This window comes from Mus pahari, chromosome 5, assembly GCF_900095145.1.
Source record: "Mus pahari chromosome 5, PAHARI_EIJ_v1.1, whole genome shotgun sequence".
NCBI lineage: Eukaryota > Metazoa > Chordata > Mammalia > Rodentia > Muridae > Mus > Mus pahari.
The window spans coordinates 136,874,126-136,885,194 of NC_034594.1; the positions used below are offsets into that span (position 1 = coordinate 136,874,126).

The following is an 11,069-nucleotide window of genomic DNA, read 5'->3' on the forward strand; positions in this document are numbered from 1 at the left end:
AAATACTTACTGATACATGGTATTCATATGTCAGGTAATTTGATGATGAAAAAGAGCTATAAATCTCAGCGATATCTGTATCTTCAACCGTTTACTGGGACAATCTAAGGGGAAATTGTCGTGAGCCAATTAGCAACCCATCTGTTGAGCTTGCTGACAAGTGCTCGCTGAACACCATCTCCACCCCCTGAGAGCCCTATAATGGGAATCATGTTTGACAAAGTGAGTGGTTGGGGGTTTTAGAAGCTTAACATGCAGCAGGTTACATACGGTAAGTTAATGGAGGTGCAATGTGTGGCGTGACAGTGTATGAGTTCCAACAATAAGCCGATGAAATCAGGGAAAGCCACTCAGCCTGTGGTGGTGACTGCCAACAGCATCAGAGAGGGTGTGGTGGGCTTGCATCCTGGAGAGTGGGTGAGATTTCATAATCAGAAATGGGAAGAAAACAGGGCATTGTGAGCTTTAGATGTTAGTTTCCTGTCCGAGGCAAATACAGAATCAGCTTAAAATGCCCGAGATACAACCAGTAGTCAATAACTGTCAACTATGGAATAAACTTTGTGAAATACAGAATGTCTGAGAGAGCATTAATATCGGGACTTTCTCACTTGATACTCCAGCCATCAAGTGTCCAGGAATCTTCGCCCCAGAGCAAGGCAACCTGGATTGTTCTCACATCCATGGAGAGTTCGGTGTTGGCTCTATCTGTCACTTCTCCTGCAAGGACGACTTTGAGCTACTGGGATCTGAAAATGTGGAATGCACAGTGTCTGGAAGATGGTCAGCGCCTCCGCCAACCTGCAAAGGTAACGACATGCCAGGGGAGGGGGAGGGGGAGCTTGGAGGTGTTCTTCCATGACGCTAACAGAATGCTCCTTTATGTGACAAGTACACATCACACTATTAACACAGTCAACACAGTTGTAGGATTTAGGACCCTCGAAGATGTGACAGAACTTTTCTGATCAGGAATAAAAGATGCCTCTAGTTTTATGAAGAAAATAATGTCATGTCTTTTAAGCCTATTTATCACAAAGATCTCTGTTGAGCATCGTGGTACTTTGTACATCATTGCTGAGAAGGCTGGGTGGCAGTGATGGGCCCAGCTGCTTCAAACAAGGAATCAAGATGCAGAGTGCAGAGCGATGACACATCTGCACCTGAGCACATTGCAGTTTTGCAGCCAAGCAGGGACATTGCTTCTATCTCATCTTTCATGTTGAGCTTGGGCCATGGAGTAATACATCTCCCAACAAAGCTGGAGCGCTCTGGCGTTTGTCTGCATTTAGTGTGGCTTTCTGTTGAGCTGCTTGATCTCTGGGGCAGCTCTCCTGCTGATGCCTTTTAAAGACTATTAGTAATGTGGACTCTGCCTGCTTCTTCTTATAGCCAGGATAATGACTTTTCATGGGCACTTTTTAATACTATTTTTTATTTGTATGTAGTGTGTATACACATATGTGGGCAGGTGTGAGTGCCTGTGTGCATACATGCATAGGCCAGAGGAAGCCATCAAGTGTCTTCCTCTCTTCCTCACTTCCTACCTTATTTTCTGAGACAAGGTCTCTCTGAGCCGGAAGCTCACCTTTTTGGCTAGGATGATTGGCCATCAAGTTCCCAGGCTCTAGCTGTCTCTGCCTGCCAATGCTAGGGTTTTAGGTGCACACGCCATCATCTTTGGCTTCTACATTGTGCATTGAGTTGAGGTCCTCTTGCTTTCAAAACAAGTGCTCTCACCCAGCAAGCCATCTTTTCAGCCCTTAAGTAATTTCCCTCGTCTCATTTTCCATACCTGAGATTAATAGATCTTCAGAGCTTTCTTGTATAAGTTGATAGAGATATCTTATTACAGGAGAAGTGAGTGGCAGTTATTTTATGACAGCATTAATTCAGATATGATCCTTTTGCCCACAAACATGCAAATATTTTAAATTAAACTATTTTTCTCATGACAGGTGTAACATCATTTCCTGCCCCAGCAGTCCGATGCCCCGCCCTCACGACTCCTGGACAGGGCACAATGTCCTGCCAACACCACCTGGGAAGCTTTGGTCCGAACACCACGTGTTACTTTGGGTGCAAAACTGGATTTACACTCAGGGGAGCCAACTTGCTCCGCTGCAGGGCTTCAGGACAATGGACAACAGTGACCCCCATGTGCAGAGGTAAGTAGGCAGGAGCAGGGAATTCTGGAGCTATCTTCCTGCGGGTACTTGAGTTAGTCATTGTGTGCATCTGCCTGTTTAAATTCCACCCAGCCCCGAGAACCACTGCAAGCACCCACTCCTCCCTGAAGTCCCCAGCAATCCCAAGCCGAAGTGGGCAGCAGCTGCTTCAACTTTGCCCTTCCCCAACCCCCTGCCAAGTGCCCTGGTACTTAAGTCTCCATGTATCAGAGCTAAAAGTGCGCAAATGTAAAACCAGCTCATTGAATTGTGAAGTATGAATTGTGACATTATTAATTAGGTGATGGTTATAAGTCTGCAGTGTTTTCATCATGATTGGATCTAAGATGTTAGCCCTGACATCTTAAGGACCTACCACACTATCCACAAAGCATGGAGTCCTCAACTTTCTTTGTCTTGAGATCTCCCACAAAGCACAGCATTGGGCTTTACACATGTCATGGCTGCTCTATAACACTTAATTTGGATTAAATCAGATTTCCCAAGGCTCATTTGCTATTCATCATTTACAGAGAATTATCCGAAGCTACTTTTTAAAAAATGGTTTAGAGAGAATCGTGACTTCTCTTTCTTCCAAACTTCTAGTGTCCAGCTGTAGGGAATGCTAAATAAATATTTTGTTAATCACATGCTGGCATGGCCCATTACTCACAACACATCAATAATAACACATAGATACAGATTCAATAGTGTTTGAGAAGGGCAAATTTTGTAAGGAGTCTTTTTGGAAGCAAGAAGAGTCCATTTGCTGATCTTTATTACGTGATTCCATGGGCCATCCTTGTTCTCTGGCTAGTATTATTTCAGTGGATGCTTCAGCAAGGTGTTATTTTAAGAGCTACTGTGTGTAACTCTTGGGTGTGACTGACCTCCATCGTGACATTTCGCATCCACTCCATCGATTGAAAATTCCAGTTGGGCTCAAAGCAAACCGCAATGCTCCCTTCAGCACACATTCTGCTTCTCACACATTCTTCATCCTCCCTCACAGCCGTCAAGTGCTCCGAATTGCACATGGACACAGCAATAGCAATGAACTGTTCCAGTCCCTGGGGAAACTTTAGCTATGGATCAACCTGCGCCTTCCAGTGCCCAGAGGGGCAATCACTGAATGGCTCTGCGAGGGCAACCTGCCGAGAAGACGGTCACTGGTCAGATACTGTGCCAACCTGCCAAGGTACAGCTTTTGTTTAAAACAAAACAAAACAAACAAAAAAAAAAAAAAAACATGGTTTAGAACACCAGCTTGATTTGGAAAACAGAACCCGTTTCTTTACCACATATCTGTCATGGTAGAATGCCTTCCTTTTGCTGGCTCCCCTCGCCACAAAGGGTCCCTTCACTTTAAAAGGGAGCCCTAGGGATAAAGTTGGTGCCTGCATGGATCCCTGCCATTCCTTGTCATTGTTTAGATTTGTGACACTAACGTTCCCACTTCTTATAAGCTTAGCGCACATTGACACTTCTTTCACACAGAGTCCTTGTCTGCTATCTCAGACCTTTACTACCATCTACCTCTGAGAACACCTCGGCTTTCAGTTATACTCTATCCATCTATCCCTCACTTCTCACCGTCCTTGGCCAGTATAAGACTATTTTTGTTACATATCCACATCTTCAACTGAGAAAGAGAAATTACCCAAACCTTCATTTCGTTTACCCAATACCATGCACAGGCTTTTTGTATCTGCTAATGAATTCCTTTCAGGGAATCTTTGCCTTGTCTACTTTAGAAATCACGATTTTTGACCTAAATTAGTCTAAGTACTTGGGATGTAATCTTAGGATGCAATCGGTCCCTGCTTCCTGTTCTGCTGCAGTGGATTTCTGACTTTGAGATCTTTCCTGCCAGGGTCTTGGCATTGGTGGGGCCTTTGAGGATTCTGCTTGCAGCCCTGTCCCAGTCCTTGGGATTCCTCAGGAAGGGCGACTGATCTGCGCATACTACACTCACACTTTGCACGTGTGTTTATTCTTTTAGCAGGGACAGTGACAATCCAGGAAGCTCTGACTTATTTGGGTGGTGCAGTGGCTTCTACAACAGGCCTGGCAGTGGGCGGGACACTCCTGGCTCTGCTAAGAAAGCGTCTCAGAAAGAAAGGTAAATAAATACTAAGGAACCTTCTTTATTGCTCATAATGTTGGAGTGAAGTGATAAAGTCAGTAGTTTCTGTTTAGAAACAGTTTGTTAAAGAAAATAAGACTGAGGTTTGTGACCTTGAGCCCTGACTGTCCATCAAAATCACCTGTAGGAATTTATGAAAATACGGAAATTCTAGATTTTTCTGTCTGTTTCTCCCTGTATGTGGGGGTGGGGGTATGGGGAGTATATATGTATATATGTGTATATATGTGTGTATATGTATGTATGTGTGTGCATATGTATGTGTGTGCATATGTATGTATGTATGTATGTGTATGTGTGTATGCATGTGTGTGTGTGTTTTACATACTAAGTCAGTGCCATGACACCAACCACTACATAATTTTTCCAAAGCCTTCTCTTAAAATTCTGTTGGAGCAACTAAGGGCTTCTGGAACCACCTAAGTTAACTGTAAACATGCCATGTTCCTTTCCCTTACTCCCCTCGAGTGATAGCCACCTGCAGTTCAGCTGAGAGGAGAGAGGGAGGGAGAGAGGGAGAGGGAGAGAGAGAGAGAGAGAGAGAGAGAAAGTCCAGAAAGGCTGCTTCAGTGGAGTCCTGAAAACATACTTAATAATTTTCTCCGCAAACTTGTGGGTTGGTGAAGCTTTAAGCATGAGAATGACCAAACTGAGGAAGACTCAGCAGGGGAATTTCAGCAGCCTGCTTAGGTCTGGGATGAAAGAAAAGGAAAGCCTGGCTCTTAGACTTGAAAACATCCTTTCTCAACCTGCTGTGACATTTAGCCTCCCCAGGAGCTCCCTGGTTTCACGAACATTTCTCCATTAGCTGATGAGGCTCTAACTGTCCCTCCTTGTAGAAAGTAAGTAGGGCATGGAGAACCAGCTGATGCTCAAGCCCAGATAACTGGACCGGGCTGTGTTAAATGATCCCAGACCTCCCATCCCACTGAGGCGGACAATACCTAACCTCACCTGCTCGTGGCTGGCAATGTCCCGTGCCCTCCTCTTATCCATCTCCACACAAAGCCACCCTTGCACTGAGTGTGTTTCTTCAACACTCCTGTGCACAGTCTCCTGGTGAGAGCAATGGGTGATGTCTTGCTGAAGGGAGAGCTGTGCCAAATAGTTATGAAGAATCCCTCCATGAAAGTGTAATGAAACTCCACAGCCACAACAATATTTAACTTTAAAGCTATTGTTTCTTATATGCTGCTTAATAAAGTAAGCTTGAAATTTAAAAAAAAAAGAAAAAAGAAAAAAAAAGAAAGTGCACTGCTTACCCAGTTCCAGAAGAAGGCAAAGGGAGGGTTCTTCGGAGCTAAGCCTTAATCTCCAGGATCACATCAGGATTGCATTATTCCCTCCTGCTTCCCCCTCCACCAGTCTACTGACTCTACAAACCACTGCCACGTCGTTTCTTCAGTTCTCAGACAGATTCAAGGTTATTAAAAACTTCAGTAGCCTCCCATTGTTCTCAATCTCTGAATAAATAAATCTATGTGTTGTGGGATGGTGGCATTTCCTGGGCATATCCCAATCTAGTTTCTGGTGTTAAAATCGTCTATTGTCAAGTTATAGGTCAGTGCTGTAGCCATGGCTAAAGATTTCGCTATCAGAGTCTGCTGTTTGGATTAAGACAGAGGACCCTGATCACCTATGTTACGGGAGAGGGTAAAATGAAAGCACCCCCTGTAGAGTTATTATGGGTTGACTTATAAAACTAGCATGCCAGGTGAGGATCAAGGAAATAAAAACCCGGAGGCAGCAATAGAGAGCTCTCACGGACCATGGCTGGAGACCTCAGAGACACGAGGTCAAGGTTGTTTGGTTTGGTTTTGTAGAAAGTTAAAAAAAAAAAAAAAAAGGTAAGAGAAGTCTGGATTTGAATATTATAGTATTCTCAATTTAGCCTAAAACAAGTCCCGCCCACCTTTCAGGTCAGACGGTTCCTTGTACTCTGCTCATAACAAACTTATGTGGAAACAAGTCTTCTAGCTTTCCTCGATCATTCCCGGCCATGGTGACCTTTCCCCTCACTGTTTTCTTTCATTCTCTTTATTTCAGATGATGGAAAATGCCCCTTGAACCCTCACAGGTAAGCTGGAAGGGCTCTGCGCAAGATCAGATTTTCTCCGTCTGTCTTTCTAATTTGCTATGTCAGAGGGAACGTGTGTGCTGCTTCCTCCTCTCTGTAATAAAGCTCCTGCCATGTCTTCCCTGTCCTGAGAAAGAGCATGAGGTTAATATATGTCAGCTAGACATAGTGTTTTAAAAATCAGTATTTTCAGGCGCCCGAGTCCCCACCCCCCACTTTTCACTCATCTTTCTCTCTATGGGTTTGCTGTGTGAGCACACTTCATCACCTCACTGGTTAAAAACAATCAATAGATACCCTCGTTGTAGTATAAAAAAGAAATAAAGTGTCAAGTGATTTATAATAGAAACGACACGCTAGAACCCGGGTGCTACACTAGTAAATGTTTGGAGACCATTGCAAGTTTGTAAATCTCCATGGCTCAGGAAGAGACACTGGTTTGTCTACTGGAAAAAAAAAATATTGTATTAGTGCCATTCACAGAACAATGACATCTTAAAAGATGAGAAACCCACTTAGTTCTTCTATGTGAGACAATTAAGTTCCAGGCAGTCTTCAAGCCTGAATAGTGCTGTTCAAAGCAACACGGGATCTAGGACAATCCTTTTGTATCTCCTATGGTTTGGGGTAGTAAAGTTCCCGACCTCTGTCCTCATCTTCAGCATGAAAATCCAAAAACCACCCCTAGGGGGCAGTACTATCGTTTTGCCAAAACCCTCCCTCAAGCATCAGTTATCAAGGCTCAGAACTTTGTAACTCTGTCTTCTTAAGAAGAAGCGGCTGCAACCCCTTATAGAAAACAATAGTGTGGGCAGGACTGTGGACATGGCTTGGTGGTAGAGCACTGGACCAGCATGCACTAGGGTTCTAGGTTCCATTCCTAGTATGTGAGTATGTGAGTGTAAAGTGCAAACCAAATTACCAGAGCTCCGAGTGCCACCTTGAAACTTTCTTTCCCGTTTGCTTTTCTTATTATAATAGGCAGGATTCCAGGGCAGGGGGCAGTCTGTTGTTTCTGAAGCTACCATGAGCTGGCTGATGGGAGGACTGGCTTTTATTTCATGGCAGATCATCTTTGTGTTTCTGTTCTTCAGCCATCTAGGAACATATGGAGTCTTCACTAACGCTGCATATGACCCAACCCCTTAAGGTGAGTTCCCTATGAGGATAGCTTTGAAGAAAATAGAACAGTAGGTGAAAAGGCAGGAAGACCAGTCTTGAATTTTCTGTACATCATATGTATTGATTTTTAAGCATGTACTAGAATGTTAAGCTATGGTAAAATTGTATTGGCAACAAGTACATGTAACAGAGAGGGGGCAATGGAATTTATCCCAGGATTTCCATTCCCGCCCAGATGTGAGGTCTAGCAGCACATAGCCTGTTCCAGGATGTGTGAGATCCCGTTGTTGCTAACGAAGTGAAGTTGACAGTGTGGGCTTGCCTCAAAATCCCCTGTACTACCCGAACAGAAACCATCTGAAGGCATCTTTTCAAACAGTACAGTGAAAAACCCCCTTTCCTGCTGGTAGACTGTAGAACCCAGAAAGAGGCAACTGTCTCAGACGTCAGGGGGTGTGCACAGTGAGAGATTTCTTTATCTTTTAAGGAACCAGTCATTTAATTAGTTTGTTTCTTTTTCAGAGACCAGGTCTCCCGATGTATCATTTGATTTCTCAGGATTCCACATGCAGATGTCAAGTTTCCTGTCACACTTGACTGTAACTCCACGGCATTTGCTGAGGCTCTCTGTAGTAAATTAGACGGGAACCTAGCGAAGGGACTATGCACTTTCCCACCTCTCCACCCACCCCTTCCTGCTCCGCCCCTCACCTTCCTCCAGCTCAGCCACAGAACCAGGAGCAAATGTTTCTGCTCTGGTCTGTGGCTTGTTGTTACTTTGTTGTTGCTGAAAATCGGATTTAGTCCAAGGCACTGGAGCATCTGCCTCGCCAGTTGACCAGGCTCTGGAAAACCGAAGGTCTTTCTCTTGGGATTGAAGAGTTGCAATGTTGGTGGAAGGCAGACCTCTAGTTTAAGGGGATGCCTGCTTTAAAATCTCCTGGGTCTTCCTTGTTTCATATCCATGAGGTTGTTTACACCTCTGCTGCTGGGACTTTCACAGAAACCTCCAGATGGTACTAGGGGGTCACAGAAGATCTGGAACAGAGCCAGGATGCCACATCTGACTGCAGACTTTCCTCCACCAAAGCACCCAAAGGCCATTGTTTGGATGTATAATTTGACTTCCCCAAATATCAAGCTCTTCGTGTTTTGTTCAACAAGGTCCGTATATAGCACTTTGTCTACCACCAATGTGGTCACAGTTACAATCCTCCAAATGACAGCTGGGCCTTCCAGTGAACGCACAAATGTATGTCATATGTCCCCTGTCCACAAGATAAAAAACAAAAGTCAGAGGAGCAGAAAAGGTCCTCTTTGCAATTACTGTTCTGCAGGGAAGAACAGGTATTGTTTTTTATATAATTTAATGCACATATTTAATAAATAAGTCACTGAAAATTACATATGGCTTGTCTGTAATTGATGCAAACATCAAGGAGTCAAACACTGCAGTTGCTTTGCTGAGCAGTAATGAGATCCATTGGTCACCATGTAGCCTGGACACATACGCAGATAAGCAAGCAAGGACAGTAAAGCTGTCCTTGGAAAAGTTGCAATGATTTGGGGGAAAAGGAAAGAAAGGAATTTAGGGACTTGCTGCTTTTTTTTTTCTTAGATACACTGTCAATAGCATCAAATTTGGGGGGGGGGAGAGACAGACAGACAGATGGACAAACAGACACTAGGCATTATAGGACCATAGGTCTCAACCATGTCTCTTGTGTCAGAATTTGCATTTTGGAAACCCCTGGAACTGCGGATCAGGAGTGTAAGATGTTATCCCTGCTCTGGAATAGATCATAATCTAGCTACAGATACAAGGGAATCTTGAAAAACTAATAAAAGGTTATCAAAAGGAGTATATAATCTGAACAGATTAAGTTCATAAAACAGAAAAGTCAATTGGAACCCAGAATCAGAGGCAATGGCAGAGATCCTGACTTTAAAGAACAGAGAAGCAGAGATGGAAGGAAATTTGTGTGAACATTCTTCCTAGTGTAGTTTTGTATGCACACGGCTGCTGATTAGTTACTTTTTGTTACAGGGTCTCTCTGAGTAGCTTAGACTGATCTCAGTCCTCAAACTCACATTCTCCTGCTTCAGGCCCTTGTGCCATCATGCCTGGCTCGAGAAGGGGCATTCTAAACTGGCTGAAGAATATCTGGGAAGGAACAGAAGAAGGAGTTGGGGGAGGGAAAAGAGAGGGGAAGGGGAGGGGAGAGGAGGGGAGGGGAGGGGAGGGGGAAGGGGAGGGGAAGGGAGAGGCTGCTGCAGAACCTGGATGGAACCAGATCACAATTTACTGGATGTGCTGGAAGCAGAAAGCCTGGTTCTGGAGAACTCAGGGCAGGCCATCCTGCTGATTCAGGTATAATTCTCAGTTTCGCCACCAACAGAAAAATAAAATCTAAAACACCATGCCAAGGATCCTTCAAAACATGGAACCATGACACAGGAGAACGAGCAAAGACCAGATCATAGACTGTAGCCGCCTAGGCCCTGGGGACCGTCCAGTTTACAACAGTTTGTCCCCTCCCAATAATCAGATCAAGGAAAGTTAGAATTGCCATCCTTATTTTACAGATGTCAAAAGTACTCTAGAGATGTAGTTGGTCCTAGACCACACAGCTACTGACTATCTCAAAGGAATTCTCTAATCCCCGTTCTCTGCTACACTTGAGCTGGTGACAAGCCCTTACGAGTGGTCTGTCCTAAGCGACTCAGACTGCTAACCTGTTGGTGGACTTGTCCTGGGACTGCTTTCTGTTCCTAGTTAAGGCGCAGTGCCATTTTCCTGGGATCTGCGGATGGATGTTGGGTCTTACTGAGCCTTGCAGAAATCAGCTGACAAACCTAAACTTTGACCCCCCTACCCCATCCCCCCCTCCACCCGCGCAGGTTAAGTGGGATTGCTGCTCCCACCTACGGTGAAGTGGGGGAAATGCTGCTTTGTGATGGGGCGGAGAGCCTTGGGCACTGCTCCTGAGCCCTAACCTCCAGCAGGCTTGCCCTTCCTTTCCCTCTAAATTCCTTGTCTGGCATTCTCTCTAATAAATGCCTGTGGCCACAGGGGGGAGTGACCTCAACAAGCCCCTGCCTACCCTAGGCATAGAGGGAGGTAGGGTGAGACAGCCACCACAGGGGACAGGGACACTCACTGTGCCCTGCAGCTTCTTAGTCCTCCAGGGAGCCAGGACAGCACGCAAAAGGGACAGAGCACTGAACACTGTCGGCGTTGGCAGCGCGCGGCAGGACAAGGGCCATGCTCCCAGTCTGCCCGCGCTTCTTCCTCCTGGTGGTTCTGGGCACCCGCTGGGCGGGCTGGGGCAGCCACCAGGCAGAGGCCGCGCGGGTAAGGCAGTTCTATGTGGCTGCTCAGGGGATCCTCTGGAACTATCATCCTGAGCCCACAGATCCAAGGTAACTCGGGGTGAAATCCCGGTGGGCTTCTCCAAGGAAGAAAATCTATTATAACTGCAAGGTTAAAATTTAGGGGTGGGGGTGGGCTGGGAGGAGGAGGAGGAGAGAGAAGGAGGGAGGGAGGAAGGGAGGG

The 11,069-nt window shown here is 45.4% G+C and overlaps 2 protein-coding genes and 1 long non-coding RNA gene across 3 annotated transcripts in view; 2 read left to right on the forward strand and 1 right to left on the reverse strand.

Annotated features, from left to right (window-relative positions):
- The window catches only part of Selp (selectin P), a 34,797-nt gene extending 26,521 nt beyond the window's left edge, over window positions 1–8,276 (forward strand). Inside the window, exons 10-16 of the mRNA XM_021198635.2 lie at window positions 624–809; window positions 1,959–2,168; window positions 3,181–3,366; window positions 4,171–4,290; window positions 6,361–6,391; window positions 7,486–7,541; window positions 8,036–8,276. Of these exons, the coding sequence (XP_021054294.1) occupies window positions 624–809; window positions 1,959–2,168; window positions 3,181–3,366; window positions 4,171–4,290; window positions 6,361–6,391; window positions 7,486–7,540 (788 nt within the window). The 3' untranslated portion in view covers window position 7,541; window positions 8,036–8,276. The remainder of the gene's footprint in view (window positions 1–623; window positions 810–1,958; window positions 2,169–3,180; window positions 3,367–4,170; window positions 4,291–6,360; window positions 6,392–7,485; window positions 7,542–8,035) is intronic.
- Window positions 7,602–11,010, reverse strand: LOC115064048. Its single transcript, XR_003843908.1, has 3 exons — window positions 10,675–11,010; window positions 8,225–8,781; window positions 7,602–8,140 (listed from the first exon to the last, which is right to left on the reverse strand). It is a non-coding gene; the product is annotated as an uncharacterized LOC115064048 (long non-coding RNA).
- The window catches only part of F5 (coagulation factor V), a 69,997-nt gene continuing 69,377 nt past the window's right edge, over window positions 10,450–11,069 (forward strand). The window contains exon 1 of the mRNA XM_021198636.2: window positions 10,450–10,936. Coding sequence (XP_021054295.1) covers window positions 10,779–10,936 — 158 coding nt within the window. The 5' untranslated portion in view covers window positions 10,450–10,778. The remainder of the gene's footprint in view (window positions 10,937–11,069) is intronic.